Here is a 17,734-nt window from a genome sequence, read left to right as displayed (position 1 = left end):
ACGAAATTTGAGTAGTCCAGATTTTATTTTATGGTATTTACATCTAGATGCGTACTGTAACACAAATGAGGACACAGCACCTTGTTTGAAGCCAAAAACTGCATCAAGCCTGTGACTCATTGAGTTCACCAGATCGTTTCATCCTTCATTTGAAATTCTTTTCCAGGCCTTTACTGCAGTCTATTTAAGTTCTTGTTTGTTTCTGGGGGTTTCTCCCTTCAGTCTCCTCTTGAGGTCAAAGGCATGCTATGTAGGGTTAGTCTGGTGATTGATTTGACCAATGTAAGACATTTCAATTATAAGTGGATGCACACTTGTGCACCAACATCTCAGTTGTTTAACTACCTCCCCAAAAGATTAAATCAAATCCAATTGAGGTGTTGCAATATGTTTTTTTTTAATTATTTGTTTTATAACACAAAACATGGCATTTGAACAGGGGTGTGCAGACTTTTTTTTTGGAATGTTGTGTTGTCATCTACAGAGGTGGAATAAGCAGTATAGTCAATGGATTGATGGAATTCAATATTTATAAGCAGAGTGGCGGTGGAGGGGTTAGCGCATCTGTCTCACAGTGAGAGGTCTCAGCTCAGATCTTCTTGGGTTTGCATGTTCTCCTCATGTTTTCTCCATGCACTCCAGCTCGGGGCAAATCTGGCATACTTTTTGAACACTCTAAAATTGTCAATGCAGTAAACATGAGTGGAATTTATTTTGGGGGGAGGGTGGCCGGGGTGTCTATACAGGATATGCCCTGTGATTGTCTAGCAACCACTTCAGGATGTACACTGCTGATTGCCCAAAGTCAGCTTGGATTGGCTTGCGCCCACCGGTGACTCGAATTAGTTTCGAGTTATATTAGTTCATAGAAAATAGATTGATGAATAGAATAGTCATGAAAGTAAATGCTAGGCAGCAAATCCTGGTGTGATTCAGGTCATTCTGAAATTCTTCACAAATACATACAAAAACATTATGCTACATTTCAGACCATTGAGAACTCATGAAACAGATTTACTGTAATTTTTCCAGTGCAAGTTCAAGCTGCTGAAGCTTTTGCTTCAATATTGTTTCTGTGAATATCAGACCAACCAAAATAATGTTTGATATTTACTTTGGGTCTTTGCCACTTATGTTTTAGACTGTCGCACATCTATCCATTCCATCTTGGTGTTTTGTAATGCCTGAGTCTTCTTCTCATCCACCAGCACGTAATCCACCCGGTGTTCATCAGACAGAAGAGGCTTCTGTGGAGACACATGAGCAGAATCAGGTGAGGTAAATGTCAAAGGTCAAGTTGAATATCCCCACTGTGGTTGTGTCATCCATTGCACCTTCTGGACAGGAGAAGGAGAAGCTGAATTGAAATCCAGTGACAAGTAGTCAAGGTTTGATCGTCTTGCCCAAGGTTGAATGACTCCTTCGACATTGAGGGAGAAGTGTTTTCTTGACTCCTGCCATTAGAGAAATAGCTGAAGTCATCAACGTTCCAAGTTTATGGTATGTAAAAAAAAAAAAACAAACACATTTCTATTGCAATGGTTGAGCTGCTGAAGAGCTAAAACAAAAACAAAAAACAAAAAATAAAAATAAAAAAACGGCCAAACACGAAGAAGAGGGACATTAGTGCATTGATGACTCTGATTATTATTTTTTAAATGCAAAGCTACAAAATACAGACCTACATTATGGGAAATTATGAGAATTACAATTATGTCATTCTGTAACCTGTATTTTAGTCAAGGCTTTAAATGTGTGCAACCCACACATAAATGTGATGAGAATATGTTGTTCCTTCAAAAGATATTTTACCATTGTGGCACAGTTTGGGTCTTCTTCATCTGTGGCCCCATTCTCGAGACTTCCTTCATAAGTTGCAGAAAAGTTGAAACTACAGCAGAGAAAAAAAAATAGAATGAAGAATCTTCTTAGCTATGTTTTGGTCATTTATTTAAATAGCCTCTTAAGTGTTGAAATAATGGAAGTCAAATGTTGTTCTACCCCAATTTGTAAATTTAATAAAAACTTGAGATTTTTTTTTCTTTCAATAGCAACTCTTTAAAAATCCAATAGCTATGTTTACATTACAAAAGTTTTTTTTTAATGATATAACATGCATGAATAAACCTCAAGATGCAAGTTCCAATCAGTCTCACCATGAATCAGTCATTGTTCTGCTCAAAGGATGATGAGCGGGACATTCAGTGATTGTCGAGAGGCCTCTCAAATCAAGAGGTGGGGGTCGAGCTGTGAATCCAGAGAGGACAGCAAGGTCTTTAATATGGTCTGAAATGCAAACAGAGGTCTGACATTTGCATTAACAACTGCCTATTTTTAGCAAAGCCCCAAAAGATTACTCCAATTGGGTGCAGTACCTTATGCACACATTTCAAAACATTCAGACCGCTGTCACGTTTACCTCTCCTCAAGCAAGGTTTAAGATGTCGGTGTATCGGAGGAGGTGGAAATTCTCCCGGTTGGCACATGAGGGAGCTGAGGGTCTTTGAGGCCTTGACTTTGCTGTTTGTATCGGCAATGCTGATGGGGCTCATGGGAATGTAAGCATCACCTTCAACGGTGCTAACACATGAAGAGATGGAAACCATGGGGATGTAGGACTCGTCTTGCTGGCTTTGAACCTGTGTGGGATTTAAAGAGGACTTCTGAAAGATAGAGATCACAAGGGAATCCGGATGTCACTCATCTAAGTGGGGAAGATGTGTGGCCACACAGTTGTGTTCAGTCTATTGTCTCATCTAGTGGCCCGGGGCACTTACTCAACTGCAGAGGCGTCTATGAGGAGTGAGACCATATGTCTATGTCTGTAGTGCAGGTAGTTTGTGCTGGCCATGATGTCGGTTAAAATGGCAAACATTTTTTGAGTTTGTATATGTATGAAAATTTTGAGAAAAAAATACACTGTGGTCAGTTGTACAGTCTCTTGTTGTGGAGCAGAATTTTAGGATAGCCTTAATTTGTGTTTCAGCAGTATCGAGATTATGAAACACCTTTAGATGAACGTCAAGTATACCCTACGCTGCATTAATATGAGGTAAGCATTTTATTTGTTGTTATCGTAATACTGACTGACTAGAATGCCACTCTGTAGACTTTGTTTAAAAAGATGCATTTTAGGACTCTACATTATCCATAGGCGTGAATGTGAGTGTGGATGGTAGTCCGTCCTCATGTGCGCTGCGATTGGCTATGACTAGTCCAGTGTGGACTCTCGCCCAAAGTCAGCCGAGATTGGCTCCAGCCGAATGGTGACCCTTGTGGGAAGAGGAGCCGTGTAGAAAATGCATGGGGAACTGTTAAAGCGTAAAAGCTTTCTTTGTCTATGATCCTTTGTGAACGTGCACTACCAGTCAAGACTTTGGCACTGTGCTGTTATTTTGCGTGTTATCTGACATTTTTCTTCTTATGCTTTTATCACTGAAAAAAAAATGCTGTGTTCAATTTAATCAATTTAATTTTGTCAAGTGGTTGTCGCCAATACAATCATCTGGATCTATATACATTGTTAAAGTACATGTGTACTCTATTTATGTCAAACTGGCCTCTCTCCATCATTCAATAGACCGAGCTTGTGCTGCCCATGGCATGATTGTCTTACCAAATTAAGAGTCTGCCTTCTATTCCCTGTTGATCTGCTGTCAGCATCTCCTGAAAAAAAAAGAAACTGCTGAATACAAATTATTTCCCCATCTGGCCACGTCAGTTTGCATGCTGCCCCAGAATACCGCAAAGAGGACTTTCAATCTGATTTTCCTCTCAAAGCATACCAATCGTGAAATGGTCCAGGCTTGACAATGATGTCCTCCGGGAAAGCAGTGCAGCATGTTTTGGGAAATGCCGTGCACTCATTGCCCTCGGCCTGCGAATGCCTTCATCGGACAGATGGTTCGGTTTAGGTGGCAGCGGAGGAGGTGTTTGCCTGTCATTCGCGGACTCAAATGACGCACAGGAGTACGGTTTGTCAAATCGGAAGACGCTCATGGCACAGAGGTGCAGTGGAGATGAGGAAGGTGGTGCGAGGGAACTACATGGAGCGCTGAGAGGAGGGTTGCTCAGCATCCCATGTGCAAAAGGAGATGGACTGAGGCGAAACTGAGAAATGCAGTGAAATGATGAGGAATCACTGCAGGGAGGGGAGGGCACGATGTCCTTGAAAACATCTTCTGTCGACTTCTGCTCCAAAGAGGTCTCTGAGATTGAAAAACTGCTCTGTCTGCAGATACAAGGGTGTCAAAATCAATGAAAAATATGAACTTTTTTTCATCTCGTGATTTTGTGCAAGAGGTTTTTACATGCCTACAAGTGCTTCCACTCCCCGTCCCGCATTGTGAAAGGACAAGATAATCTGGTGGGTGACTGGAGTCCTGATGACTTGACCGAGACACCCGGTCAGAGCTGTCACTTGACGGCTGAAGTGAGGTCGAAGTGTGAGGAAAGCCTTCTTCTGAACTTCCTGTTGAGAAAAAAAAAACAACAACGGACAAGTGGCACTGAGAACGTGTTGTTTCTGAATTTGTACTAGCACAAAGGTGACAAGAGTGACACCAAAAGGCAAAATAGTGCAACTCTAGCAAAAAAAAAAAAAAAAAAAAAAGCAAAACTATCTTAATCCAAACTAGAAACATAAAGTTGGATTTTTATTTTTATTTTTATGAAGTATATAAAGGTGATCGCTCTCTTTATTCTCTCTTTATTGTCTCTTTTATTTGAATAATTTCTACTTGGGTCGTCAAGTTGGACTGTCTTCAGAAATTCAAGGCCTTCTCGTCAAAAGGTACAGCACACACACACACACACACACACACACACACACACACACACACACACACGTACACGTACACACACGAAAACATCTTTGCATATTCTCATAAAAAATTTCAGCAACAATCGATGCAACCTTTTACAATATATTTTTCACTCGTTATTAAGGGCACTGAAGTTGAACTCTTGACAATGATCAACCAAAAGACAAAAGGTCAAACGCCAACAGCAAACAAGAACAATCCCGTTGACTCGATTCAACCTTTGACTTTCTAGACGATGGCTTTAAATTACACAAACCTTGTTCAAGGCATGTTGACGGTACTGACAATTTCATTCAAATGCATGCATGTCATTGCATCATACCCTCTTGAACTGAGCCGTACCATATCAAGTCGAATCGTAAGCCCACTGGGGGGAACCGAATTGAATCACTCTACTTTCAAATGAAAGAGAGAGACAGAGAGAGAGAGAGAGAGAGAGAGAGAGAGAGAGAGAGAGAGAGAGAGAAAGAGAGAGAAAGAGAAAGAGAAAGAGAGAGCGCTTTGCATGATATCTGTACCGTACCTGCTTCCTCATGGTTGCCAAACTGGCAAATGTGGCTGATGCTGCTGATCCAGCTGTTCATCTCCTCTTCAGTCTTGGCCACCAGGTAGAACATACGAGCAGAGGTCTTCACCACAAACAGATGCTTTTCTGTCAAGTCACGCTTTATCCCAAGTTGCCCATTCAGCATTTCCACCTCGCACTCTTTCAGGTCAATGGTGCGGATTGGCTTTTTGGAACTTTTACTTTGGTAGTATTCCAACACATCGGGGTTACCGCTCATGCGCCCTCTTCGCAAGACAAACCAACGTTTTCTCCAAGCCTGCAGGAGAGAAGGTGAATTTGCCCTTTGGCCCGTTTTTCAAATACAATTCTGGGTATCATACATTGAGACAGTCTACTGGTACAGTAATGAAACACCCATCAGCACCTTTTTAGTCATGAGCATGCAGTCATGGGAACTAGATCACAGCTTACATGGCAACTTTAAATTCAATTTTTTTTTTTTTTTTGGTACGGTCACTAAGCGGAACATTTTGCTCAAATTCCCCACATAGAAGAGGAAGTTGACTGTATTTAGCAGAAAATGTTTGACACAACAAAAGAAAGACGTATGTACTACTTCAAAATTGATGACTGCTCTCTAATTAGGAAACAAGACTGAAAAGAGTTTTAACACATATTTCGTAGCAGAACTACATGTTGGATGTGACTCCTGCTGCATTTCATCGTCAGACATGAGATTTTTCTAAATGGCACGTTCTAAATTTACAGGAACTTTAACGCTGAGCGCTTGATTGTATTCGGTATTTTCACACTTGGTTTTGTGGCTTCGTTTTCATCAACTTTTTTTCTTTGTGTGAGACTTATCTGCTCCTGCACGTCAGTTGGTACCAGGAAGTGGTGAGACTAACCACAATTCCTATCAATACCGCCCAATTTATGGGAAAGTAAGACCAATGTTGGTGATCATCTGACCTTTTGAGAGATTGGCATACTTCAAATAATAATTTCCTTTCGCTATGTTGTGGCTTTCAAAGAAGCATGCTAATCTTTGAGCAAATGATGCACTATAACATCTAGAAGAGGATTATGGAGGGGCGGGGTGGACCCGATTGAATTCAAGTTAATTTTCCAAATGAATTAAAAGTAACTACAGGTGCAAATACAATTACATTGAACCACCAGTAGCTTATTACAGCCAGAAAACAGGCAGATAAATTGTATGATCAGATAGTTACTTTGTTTTTTTCATGCTTTTACATCATCACTCCAGCATCAGTAGAGCCACCCGGAATATAATAATGCCACCAATGTCCCATCTGTTCATCATCCTGCATGAACCAAAATGTGGCCTATTAACTAACAAACAAAACAAATATGCTCCCTTCAAAAAATGTTGATACAAACTTTTGTGACCACTTTAACCTTTAGTGGCATTCGAATGAGATAAAGTCATGAGAGCATTGCAAGCAACACGTTGATGATGGGTGTCTCTCTAGTATGATGAACGTGTAACTGAAAAGTCAGCCACATACAATTTGACACGCTATGCAGGAAAATTTATGTTTATATAAAATTAGGCCGAAATCATTGTGTTTATACATAGTGGGTTGGACCTGAGACAAACAAAGTCTTAAGTCTTTTCACGCAGAGACTGCAACAGAACAACAATTTGGGAAGCTTTTGATGTCAAGGATGAAGAATGGCCCGCGGTCAGACACGGCCTGTGGGGACATTTGAGCTACACCACAATTCCAATTCTTAAAACAAATGAAAGATCAGAGGAACTAAGAGTCCATCATCATTTGGCAACTTTTTTTTCAACATTTGTTCAACCATTGCATTATATGTTTTCATAAATGAAGTCTCGCCCATCGACGACTTTGTAGAAACTGAACTGGCGCCTGACAGGAACAAAGTTCCCTACCCTTGCTTTATGTCATCTGATCCCATTCCATCATATAAACCGAGATAACAGATATTTTCATACTGCTGAGGGTATTTGAATAATAAGACACGCTGCGCTCATCAACATGCCTGGAATCTGTCATCTGGCACCAGAAGAACTGCTCTGGTGTCCTTCAATAAGTTTCATTTTCTCGCCTTCAACCAACACAGACCTTCCACCGCACTTGTTTTGACAAATTTCCCTCCTCCTCCTTTTCGCACAGAGGAAGTGCAAGCAGCCCATCAAAAAGCAGGACTATTTCTGCTAGCTGCTCATGACTGATGTCTGGCTGGGCTGACATGACTTCCCATGTTTCACAATGCATGTCCTCCTTGCACCCAAAAGATGCAGTCAGTGGCTAAGCCCAAGATCACATGACCCCAACAACTGCATGCCGATCAAGGCGACGTGCTGTTTACGATTTTATTTGTTGCACAAGTTGTTTTCCATGATTTGTGATTTATTGCTCCTGTCATAATTACATGTGGTCATAATAACGGCAAGCATGAGGAGAAAAGAATAGAAAGGAGCCTGAATGGCAGCTCTGAGAATATATGGATATATTTCAAATCATTAATATATACATACTGTATAGAGAATGCACACGGACAGACAGACAGACACACACACACACACACTGTCGCACAAGGCTCAATAGCACAGGGTGGCATTTCTGCTGTCAGTCTGCTGCAGTGGTACGAAACAAAAACAAGTGTCCGGTGTGTGCTTCTACTCACAAATCGCTTGAGTTTTTTCTCCGGGGGAGATTTAATGAGCCAGCCAGAGCAGACCACATCCCCAGCACTCATCTTGACTGCAGAGCGTGTCGTCCTCTATGCTGCTGCTGCTGCTGCTGCTGCTGCTGCAACTGCTGCTGTTGCTGTTGCTGTGAAACTGAGAGCAAGCATATCCTGTGTTCTAGCATTCAGCCCAGCCACTCCAAAAGGAGGAAGTCAAAAAATTGATTACACTAACAGAGAAAAGAGGAGTGAAAGAATCATCTGTTTACGTTACCAAGAAAGTGTGAAGCTTTTCAAATAAAAACTGAAAACTAAGCAGGGGACGGTGAAGTTGTACTGATAAGGGACAAACTCGATATCCTGCTGTTGAAAGACTTCATCCTGAATGCAGTGTTTACTTTTTCTAGTATATGACATTTCTGAATATTTTTGTGCAAGTGTGATATACAATAATGGGTTCTTTTCCACTGCTCAATCATTGCTGACATATGAAGATCAGTAAATAATATGATAGGACTCCATTTAATTCAAGTCATGAAAAAAAGTTTTTAAATGTAAATGTCTCAGTCGTAAGTTGTGTTTGTTTACTTATACCTTTTATTGTCCAGGCTCTCCACACACTGTAAATATGCACAAGCATCTGATTCGTCACGTTTTGTGTTTATATGAGGTTCCATTCAGGGTAACGACATCATAAAAATGCCTCTCGGACAGGGGTGTCAATCTATTTTTTGTCGTGGGCCACATCGTAGTTATGGTGTCCTTCGGAGGGCCGTTAAGACTGTGAACCCAAATACAGTATACATATGCACAGCAAATTGATTAATAACTAGTTTTGAAATAAGAGGTCAGTAAATATGGTCCGTTCGAATATTATTACATATATAAAAGTGGTCTTGGTTAGAAAAATTCTTGCGATACATCAAAGTTTTTAAAAGTGAAGACAATTTGCCATTTTGGTATCCAAGCAAGAAACTTGAAGTCGATGCACATGATTTCCTTTTGCAGGCCACATAAAATGACATAGCGGGCCAGATCTGGCCCTCGGGCATTGAGTTTGACACCTGTACCCTAGTGGTTCCTGCAAGTGTAACATCTGTTTTTAAAGTAAAACGGGAGAATTCCAAATGACTGACTAATGTTGAGTTTATATGAAAATGTATAAGTAATATGAATGTTAATGCCTGTATGGATGTATGTTAATGACCTTTTTTATGTATTTTTTCGTAGCAAACGTAAGACCAGCATTGCCAGAGTTTTTATTTTTCGACCACTAGGTTACCCCAGTGAGTAAGTCATTACCGCACAACCACTTGCGATGTCGACGTGTACCGTTCAAATATGGCTGCCGTGAGACGCATGCCAAGAGCCCTCAAGAGGCTGGCTGCGGTGTGTTTCGCCATGGACAGGCTTGATATGGAAACTAGTCCCTCATTGGCTTACAGTGGACACGGGGCTGATTTCCACCAATCAAAACTGTTGTAAATATCAATGACGTTGGGCCAGAGATCTTCAAAGAAGAGAAACCATTTATGTCTGACTCAAGTTCACTCAGCGTCGAACTGACATTACATTTACATATATTGACTGTGATTTGTATTTTCAATAATGGAAAATAAAGCGGTGGATAAATGACAGCATGGTTATTTCCGACTGTAAGGGCATCGACTTAACCCAGCAAGTTTCGGCGCCACCTTTAGTTATGACCCTTCCGAGCTGTGTCCCTCTTGGGCAGTTTAAGCTCTTTACAAATTACCCATGATTCCTCTGAAACGTGTGACCTGTCTCTGGCCTTGTGCAGCGCCGCAGGTAGCAGGACCGTATGCAGGCGGTGGTAGGATTAGATAACTAAGTAGCAATAGTGCACAAACCTGACAGGTCTGCAAGTGAAGAAGGAATTGATAAAGAGCGGAGTTGCCACAATGCTTAAATGTAGAACCGTGTGGAGAAAGCTTGCTCCTCTTGCCAGAGCCTCGTCAACACTTTGTCGGCAAAATGTAAAGAGAACAGGTATGCCAAAACCACAAAAGCTTGCAGAAATTCTTATTGGCTCGTTGAAGCACTTTTTAAAATCAGCTAATTAACGATACTAGTTATTGCCCTGTGTGTTCTCGTTTTCCTCTCCGGGCTACCAATTTGACGACTTTTAGGTAGAAGTGTGACCTTCAATTCCCCGATAAAGAGCTAAAGTAGCCAGCCAGTGAACGGTGATATTACTTTCAGCCCCTGTGTTATTTCTCTGCTTGACTAAAAGTGTCAGGGGTTTGTTTTTGGCTAACGCGGAGCCAATTGTGGTTTGACATTTAGGACTGTAATCGATCTAACTAGATGTTTATTGTTATGGTCGTATTGTGCAGTGGTGTGACAGCTGTTTCGAATCTTGTGATTTCGTGTACAGTATTAGGCGCAAAATCATCTTTGCAAAGGCAAAGTGATGATGCAGGTCTTCAGTGCAGGCATGTCTAATGTTGTGGTCTTTGAATATGTCGATAACGTTTCTATAGAATTATTATTATTATTTAAAAATGCCATATTTCTACACCTCAAAATGGGCACCATAAGTGTATTGTGTATCGCCATAAATTTCGTGGGCTGTGCAGAAAAGGATGGACTGTAGTTTTACTGAATCCACACACTATCTGCTTGTGCCTTTTCTTAAGGAGGAGCCATTTTTAGAGGTTCAATTTACAGAACATATCTAATGCACAAATGAAATATAATTAAAATCATCATTATAACATTACGCATATAATGTAGAACAAATCTAAATAGTGTTTTTTTAAATGCATGATAGAGACTTTGTGCAAATGCTGTAATGTCAGAAGGATGTATTAAGTAGTAGCCCAAATACTGTATGCCATTTTCTCACCATTCACCAACATCCCAAAAGACTTGATAGCAACTGTGAAAACCGATCAAGATGGTGCATTGCACATTTGTTTTCAGGTTTGCACAATGCCAGACTACCTGCACATGTACCTACGGCTCATATGGCGACAGGGCCTGCAAGGGGCGGTGGGGAAAACCAGCTGTATGTCCTTTTAGTTGGGGCAACCTGCCTTGGTGGAGCAATATACGTGAGTGAGCTCATCTTTACGGTGCATGTAACAAGTACACACACCTCTGTTCAAATACCATTTTTTTGTGTGTAAAAATTGAGACCAAGGCAATTTCCATAACTTTTTCCACCATCAATTGGAATGCGCTCTAGATTCTAATCCTACCTGTTTGTATCCTTCTGTAGTCAGTACAGTTGATGGTGTGGATTGTTTAACTGTATAGCGCAATAATTCTGCTGTCTTCCCAGACATACAGAACTGTTAAAGGAGACCAGCATCGATATGAGGAGCGAATTGCAGAAATTGAATCTCGACCACATCGAAGCACCAAAGAAGCAACCACTACCGTCCAGATGGAAGCTCCTGGTTAGAAAATTTGATTTTTATTGCTGTTGATTGTTGTTGCAACCCACCTTTATCTGTGACTAAGTATTTATACTGTCAGTTTTTTGAAGCCACAGAGACCATTGAAACAGAAGGTAGATGTAATAAAACGTGTTTCATATCGATTATAAGGAACACAGAGAATATAGATTTGGTTTCATGTAAAGAGAATTATTATTATGATTCTTTCCTTTTTTTTTTTTACATTTTTGGGGAAAACGAGTAGACTCGCCCCAGTCAGCAGGACTCGTTCCAGTTTCCTCTGTTGAAAGTATTGAAACACATACCAACCATCATCCGTCCATTTTGGAAAATGCTTCTCCTCAATAGGGTTGTGGGAGCTTGAGCCTATCCCAGCTACCTTTGGGTGAGAGGTGGTTTACTTACTGGTCACGAGCCAGTCGCATGACACATATAGACAAGCAATTATTCACTCTCACATTCCCACATGTGGACAATTTAGAGTCTTCAAATAACGCAGAACACATGATAGTGGAATATGGGAGGAAGCCAGAGTGCACTCACTCAGCCTGAACAGTACAACGCCGATTTTTTTTTCCAAGTCTCTGGGCCTCTTTCATTGCGGATAGAAATCCGAAATGTATCCGATGCGTTTGTAGTATGATTCTTCATTCGCATAAATATTACCTATACATCATCAAAAAAAAATATGTCCTCCGCGTCGGGAGGGAAGAGTGCTTGGGAAACTATTGACAATCACTGTTGTAATTTTATTTGACTTGAATGTAATCTCACCTGGAACATGAAGCGTAAAGTGGACATTGGAGCTGATAGTCGAGGTTTATTGATGCAGACGGTTCGTTACGCTCGGCAACGACTTGACGTCATCTCTAGTAGATGTTTCCATGAAATGAGGGGATCGAAGAGTGTGGTCTCATGTCTCCGAAATATTTCTACCTCCTCCCACCTCGCTACTGGCGATATGAGATAAGATAAATGTGTGCATCTATGACAGCGTCAGTTGGAACTGAACGCTGTCTTTGTAAACAGCCCAGAAAGCGAGTTGTATTGAGTCGTAAAGACTGTGGTACTCGTTTGTCACTCAGACGTTCCTGAATCAGAAGCTCAAGCCACACCTTCGCCAGAAGAGTCGAGCCCTCCTGCGCCTGATGCTGAGACAGCAGCCCCAAGTGAGACGACTGAACCTCCACAAGGTTATTTGCTGACTTTTCTATTTCATGTCTGTATGAAATGTGGCCTCGTGCCTAAAAGTTTAGATTAATTTAAAATGTACATTAGTCATGGTTTTGAGTCAAAAAAAATTTTTTTCTGTGCAGAAACTCATATTGCAGTTTAGAAATATATTGTGACACCAACTGGTCAATTTGGGTAATGCAGTTTGATGGAGCTCCCTAAATTTGGAATTCAGCCAAAATTATATTAGTAGTAGTACTTTGATGATTATGAAAAATGTAAAGCATCCCTTAACGCTTTAGAAGCTTGAGTCTTTTCAATAAAATATTCCATTTTGATATCACTCTTTCAAAAGTTTGGGGCTTGAAAATGGTTGGAAGTTAAAGGTGTACTATAAATGTCGTTTGAGGCTTCAAGGGTTAAAGTGTTTATTTACGTCCAAGCATGGTGACAGTTTGACTTGCAGATTGTTTCAATTTCTATTATTTGCTGGGACTGCTGCTGCATTTGGATTAAAAGGGAACTTTTACAACATAACGTTCAACTCTGTGAAAATGTGTTATGACATGCAGGAAGTGGTTGACTTGAACTGGGCAGCATCCAGCTATAATTCACTAGACGATCGCATGGTCTGTATTCATATTGCCTCGGCTAGCAAGCGCATGAGTCTTCATGCTCCTCCCCGTTTAATAGTAATCTAAAGTTCTAAATCTAAACTCAACAGCAGATGAACCTGTATTAGAAGCGGCTCCAAAAGTGCTGCAGAAGCGCCTGCTGAGCCGCTAGTTGAGGAGGGTAAGATGTAAAGAAAGGATATGACGTCCTTTATGCCATATGTGAGGGCATGCCAGCAATTTAGTTGCCTGTATTGACCGAGACAGTAAAATACCTCCAGTCACAGTCACAGGCTAACAACTAATATTACCACTCTATTACCAGAGCCCTCCCCGCTGTCCGAGCCAGGCCCAGGCGAACAAACCGACCCGTCCCCGGCGACTGGTAAGCATGGAACCGGTGATGTACACCTGTAACATCTTTGACGCTTTATTTTGTCTTCACTGCTTATGCCGCTCCGGTCACACCAACAGAACCCGCAGCAGCTGGAAGCCCTGCAGCAGAGCCGTCTGAGCCGCAGGCTGATGTGACAGAAAGTGGTAAGACGTGATTCCGCAATATCTGAAACAAAAAAAAAACGACATTAGACAGCGATATTTTTGATCATGTTAATTTCTCTGCCTTTTGGTTTTTTTAACATTTCTTTTCTCACAGTTTCCTCAAACTTTTTTTTTTAGTCTGCTGGCTAATTTCTCTTTGCTCCTAACAGGTTTATGGGTGCAGGTTAGCCACCATTCACTGACTCTTTCTCTCTCTCCCTGACATGCAAGCTGCAGGACTCGACACTGCACAGCCCTCACTGACTCTGCCGTCACACGCCCCCTACCTCCTCATTGGCGGAGGCACTGCCTCCTTTGCTGCTGCCCGCTCTATTCGAGCCAGAGACCCCGGCGCCCGCGTGAGTTTGCGTTCGGCTTCAAAGTAGCTTCATATCCCTTTGTCTGTAAGCTGAGATTTTTGTCTCTCACCTTAACTATGACCTCGACAAACAGGTTCTGATTGTGACGGACGAGCCGGACCTCCCGTACATGAGACCGCCTCTGTCCAAAGAGCTGTGGTTCTCCGATGACCCCGCTGTGACAGATACACTACGTTTCAAGCAGTGGAATGGAAAAGAACGAAGGCATGTCACCTTATCTGTCCAGTTCGTGCTATTTACCATGAAAACAAAATTCTAACCTCTTATCAGAAAAAGCGAACCGCATTTTGTCAACTAATCAGACGGCATGCTACAGTGGGGAGCAATTAAAAGTTGACGTTGACTACTTCTTTTTATCTTCCAGTATCTACTTCCAACCACCATCGTTTTACATTACTCCGGAGGAACTGAGTAATGCAGAAAACGGAGGCGTGGCTGTTCTCACAGGCAAAAAGGTTGGTTGGGCATTGTTTCTGTTTTGCATGAAAGTCATTTATTTAAGGCTTTGTCCAAAGGCATTTGATTAGAGTGGGGCGGGTTGACTTTCAAAAGCTTTTTGGCTACATGTAGATATCGCCGAATTATTGACATATTAGTAAACAACCTTGGTGGAGGTAAATTGTGCTGATCTGATTTTTGACAAGCAAAAAATATTTCATTGCAGGTTGTTCACATGGATGTGAGGGGAAACAAAGTAAAACTAGACGACGACACAGAAATTTCATACGACAAATGCTTGATTGCTACAGGTATGTCGCATCAGCATACTCATGTCCTCTGAGCAACTGTTTGCACTTTGTAGAAGCTAATTTCAAGTTCTGTAAGGTGGTGTTCCAAGAAATTTGCAAGTCATCGACCGAGCAGGAGAGGACGTGAAGCAGAGGACAACTTTGTTCCGTAAGGTCAGTGTCATCATCAAAAAAGCAGTGCTGGAGATTTATCCTGATAACACGCGTTGTAGTCTTTCATTTTACAATTCAAATAAAATCATAATAAGGTGAGAGGCGGCCGAATGTGACAACAACCACAACAACATCATTCTGCATTTTCTCCACTCCAGATTGATGACTTCCGATCCTTAGATAAAATCTCCAGGACCATCAAGTCCATCACAATCATCGGAGGCGGCTTCTTAGGCAGCGAGCTGGCCTGTGCCCTTGGCAGGAGATGTAAGATAAAGATCATGAAGAGGAGAAAACACTTGACGCAGCAAGTTACTCATGACTTCTCCCATTTCAGCTCACGATTCCGGTCTGGAGGTCATACAGATGTTCCCCGAGAAGGGCAACATGGGCAAAGTTCTGCCCGAGTATCTCAGCAACTGGACGACCGAAAAAGTCAAAACAGGTCTGCCTCTGTTTTGCATTGCAGCTCATCTAAATGTCCTTTCGTTTCCATTGGGCAACATTCTCAATTTGATCTCCTAGAGGGTGTAAAAATCATCTCAGAAGCTCTCGTCAAGTCCGTGACATGTAATGAGGATCAGTTAGAAATAAAACTAAAGGATGGTCGATTGGTAAGTCCAGTGTAATTCAGAGACTTTTTAAAAAATGTTTATGTCTTACTCAACCATCCATGCTTCATGTCTTAGGTAAAAACTGACCACGTCGTTGCAGCTGTTGGGCTGGAGCCCAATGTTGACCTTGCCAAGTCTGCAGGTCTGGAGGTGGACTCAGACTTTGGCGGTTATCGTGTCAATGCAGAGCTGCAAGCTCGGTCCAACATTTGGGTGGTAGGTTCAACGTTTAAAAACTACTGCTTCAGTAAACCACTTGTTTATCATTATTTAGAAGAGGATAAATGTCAGTTGTAAACAAATATTTATTTTTGCATGAGTAAACTCAAAATGATGGCTTAGATTATAAATGGCGAATGATTACGCAGAAAAGAATTGGCCATCAGTTGCGGGACGTTAGCGCCCTCTTGTGATGAACTGAAGTCATGGCACCAAAAAGAAAGGTCTACCAATTGAGATGCAACACTAGATTTTTTTTGTTTGTTTTCCATTTGATTTCATTTTTAAGAGTAAAACCTCTGTGTGCTGTAATGTAAAAACGCTTTCAGTCTAATCCAAGCCGATAATGCTGTCGGGTGTCCTCGTTCATTCAGGCGGGAGACGCCGCCTGCTTCTACGACATAAGGCTGGGCCGCAGACGGGTGGAGCACCACGACCATGCTGTTGTCAGTGGCCGACTGGCCGGGGAGAACATGACGGGAGCCAACAAGCCTTACTGGCATCAGTCTATGTTCTGGTGCGTATTAGCAAGTGAACAATGTTTTTATTTATAGACATTTGGTAGCAATTGGCTTTCTGAAAAGCGTAAATATATTTCATAAATCTGTTTAATCTGATGCACTTTTCTTCTTCTTATCTTTGACTTGAACAACTCAATTATATTCTAATTTATTTGAATGCAACCTGCATAGCTATGTCTTACGTTGGAAGTTTGTATTTATCTATCGTTCGATTGATTGATCGTGGTATCCACATTAGGCAGATGCTTGGCTACTGTAAAGTCTTTGTGTCCCAATATTGCGTAACAGGAGTGACCTGGGTCCTGACGTCGGATACGAGGCCATCGGGATTGTGGACAGCAGTTTGCCCACTGTGGGGGTCTTTGCCAAAGCCACAGCCAAGGATACACCAAAAGCTGCCACCGAGAAGTCAGGTATGAGCAGTAATAAAATATCTAATGGTATTCCTCACTCTTCTTTCATACCCCGACCACGTTTCCAAATGTTTTGACGATTGCGTTGCAGGAACTGGCATCCGCTCAGAGAGTGAAACGGAGGCCGTGGCATCGAGTGCCGTGGCCTCCCCTACACCTGCTCCCGCCGTGATGCACAAAGACGACTACGGCAAAGGAGTCATCTTCTACCTGCGAGACAAAGTGGTGGTGGGCATCATCCTGTGGAACGTTTTCAATCGGATGCCCATCGCGAGAAAGGTCAGTTATCTTATATAAGTAGCACAAAAGGTAATTTCAAGATCAGAGGGTTTTTTTTTTTTAGACATCTTTTTTTCCATATGTAGATTATCAAGGATGGAGAGGAACATGCAGACCTAAATGAAGTTGCCAAGCTGTTTAACATCCACGAGGATTAGGACTTTGGAGACCATTGGCAATGGAGTGAAACATTTTGTGAACTTTGTCCTTTACAATAGCTGAACGTTTCTGGAAATTGTATCATTTCACCAAATTATTTTCATACTACAGTTGAAATTTCAAAGTATTGACCAGAATTCCTTACTCCCGTGCAATTTGTCCCCGCCCTAAAAAAAAAGAAAGCACTGTTTCGCCTTGGTACAAACATTTCTCTCTCAAACTCCTGGTCACAGTGTCATGGTCACACAACATGGCGTCGCAGCAGCTTGTTGAGAGAAAGCCTGAAATAAAATCTATTTTTAAATCCGAGTTATCCCCTTATTCTCGCATTGGCACTAATGTGAGATGCGTTGACCTCAAGGGATTGTTGTACTCTGTGTGCTCAAGTTCAAGATGGAGCAAAACGGATGTAGGCAGCCACCCTTGGACTCATGTCTGTTCATAAACAATTAAATAAGCATGTCGTTTAAGTAAGAATC

General features: G+C 41.6%; 2 protein-coding genes and 1 long non-coding RNA gene across 6 annotated transcripts; 2 read left to right on the top strand and 1 right to left on the bottom strand.

Annotated features, from left to right (window-relative positions):
- Window positions 1-834: 834 nt before the first annotated feature.
- On the bottom strand, window positions 835-8,600 carry gab3 (GRB2 associated binding protein 3). 2 transcript variants are annotated; one of them, XM_019864029.1, is made up of 10 exons: window positions 8,014-8,600; window positions 5,347-5,647; window positions 4,311-4,471; window positions 3,786-4,227; window positions 3,617-3,666; window positions 2,420-2,663; window positions 2,157-2,286; window positions 1,813-1,891; window positions 1,335-1,454; window positions 835-1,247 (listed from the first exon to the last, which is right to left on the bottom strand). In XM_019864029.1, exons 1-10 carry the CDS (start codon window positions 8,083-8,085, stop codon window positions 1,131-1,133), a joined length of 1,716 nt encoding a protein of 571 aa, XP_019719588.1. In that variant the 5' UTR covers window positions 8,086-8,600; the 3' UTR covers window positions 835-1,130. The 2 variants fall into 2 exon arrangements, with proteins under 2 accessions (XP_019719588.1, XP_019719587.1); XM_019864028.1 differs by having other exon boundaries at window positions 2,157-2,247; window positions 8,014-8,121.
- On the top strand, window positions 1,436-7,849 carry LOC109512374 (uncharacterized). Its single transcript, XR_002167514.1, has 3 exons — window positions 1,436-1,500; window positions 4,753-4,792; window positions 7,500-7,849. It is a non-coding gene; the product is annotated as an uncharacterized LOC109512374 (long non-coding RNA).
- Window positions 8,601-9,782: 1,182 nt separating the features above from the next.
- On the top strand, window positions 9,783-17,559 carry aifm1 (apoptosis inducing factor mitochondrion associated 1). 3 transcript variants are annotated; one of them, XM_019864368.1, is made up of 19 exons: window positions 9,783-10,026; window positions 10,963-11,093; window positions 11,324-11,441; window positions 12,527-12,634; window positions 13,554-13,613; window positions 13,712-13,768; window positions 14,000-14,127; window positions 14,222-14,352; window positions 14,513-14,603; window positions 14,813-14,897; window positions 14,974-15,050; window positions 15,209-15,317; window positions 15,388-15,495; window positions 15,576-15,664; window positions 15,740-15,880; window positions 16,258-16,400; window positions 16,693-16,817; window positions 16,909-17,096; window positions 17,183-17,559. In XM_019864368.1, exons 1-19 carry the CDS (start codon window positions 9,939-9,941, stop codon window positions 17,252-17,254), a joined length of 2,049 nt encoding a protein of 682 aa, XP_019719927.1. In that variant the 5' UTR covers window positions 9,783-9,938; the 3' UTR covers window positions 17,255-17,559. The 3 variants fall into 3 exon arrangements, with proteins under 3 accessions (XP_019719927.1, XP_019719926.1, XP_019719928.1); XM_019864367.1 differs by having other exon boundaries at window positions 13,703-13,768; XM_019864369.1 differs by lacking the exon at window positions 13,712-13,768.
- Window positions 17,560-17,734: the final 175 nt, after the last annotated feature.

The sequence above is a fragment of the Hippocampus comes genome, unplaced genomic scaffold (assembly GCF_001891065.2).
Source record: "Hippocampus comes isolate QL1 unplaced genomic scaffold, H_comes_QL1_v1.1 scaffold57, whole genome shotgun sequence".
Taxonomy (NCBI): Eukaryota; Metazoa; Chordata; class Actinopteri; order Syngnathiformes; family Syngnathidae; genus Hippocampus; species Hippocampus comes.
Note: the sequence above shows the minus strand (reverse complement) of the source record. Positions and strands in the feature narration are given on the sequence as shown.

Bases quoted from the DNA above. Each gene is read 5' to 3' on its own strand.
- gab3 (XM_019864029.1), bottom strand. From the start codon at position 8,085: ATGAGTGCTGGGGATGTGGTCTGCTCTGGCTGGCTCATTAAATCTCCC. The intron at 5,648-8,013 runs GTGAGTAGAAGC...TCTCTCCTGCAG, and splicing joins AGAAAAAACTCAAGCGATTT to GCTTGGAGAAAACGTTGGTT. The intron at 2,287-2,419 runs GTAAACGTGACA...TTTGCATTTCAG, and splicing joins TAAACCTTGCTTGAGGAGAG to ACCATATTAAAGACCTTGCT.
- aifm1 (XM_019864367.1), top strand. From the start codon at position 9,939: ATGCTTAAATGTAGAACCGTGTGGAGAAAGCTTGCTCCTCTTGCCAGA. The intron at 12,635-13,553 runs GTTATTTGCTGA...CTCTATTACCAG, and splicing joins GACGACTGAACCTCCACAAG to AGCCCTCCCCGCTGTCCGAG. The intron at 14,604-14,812 runs GTTGGTTGGGCA...ATTTCATTGCAG, and splicing joins CTGTTCTCACAGGCAAAAAG to GTTGTTCACATGGATGTGAG.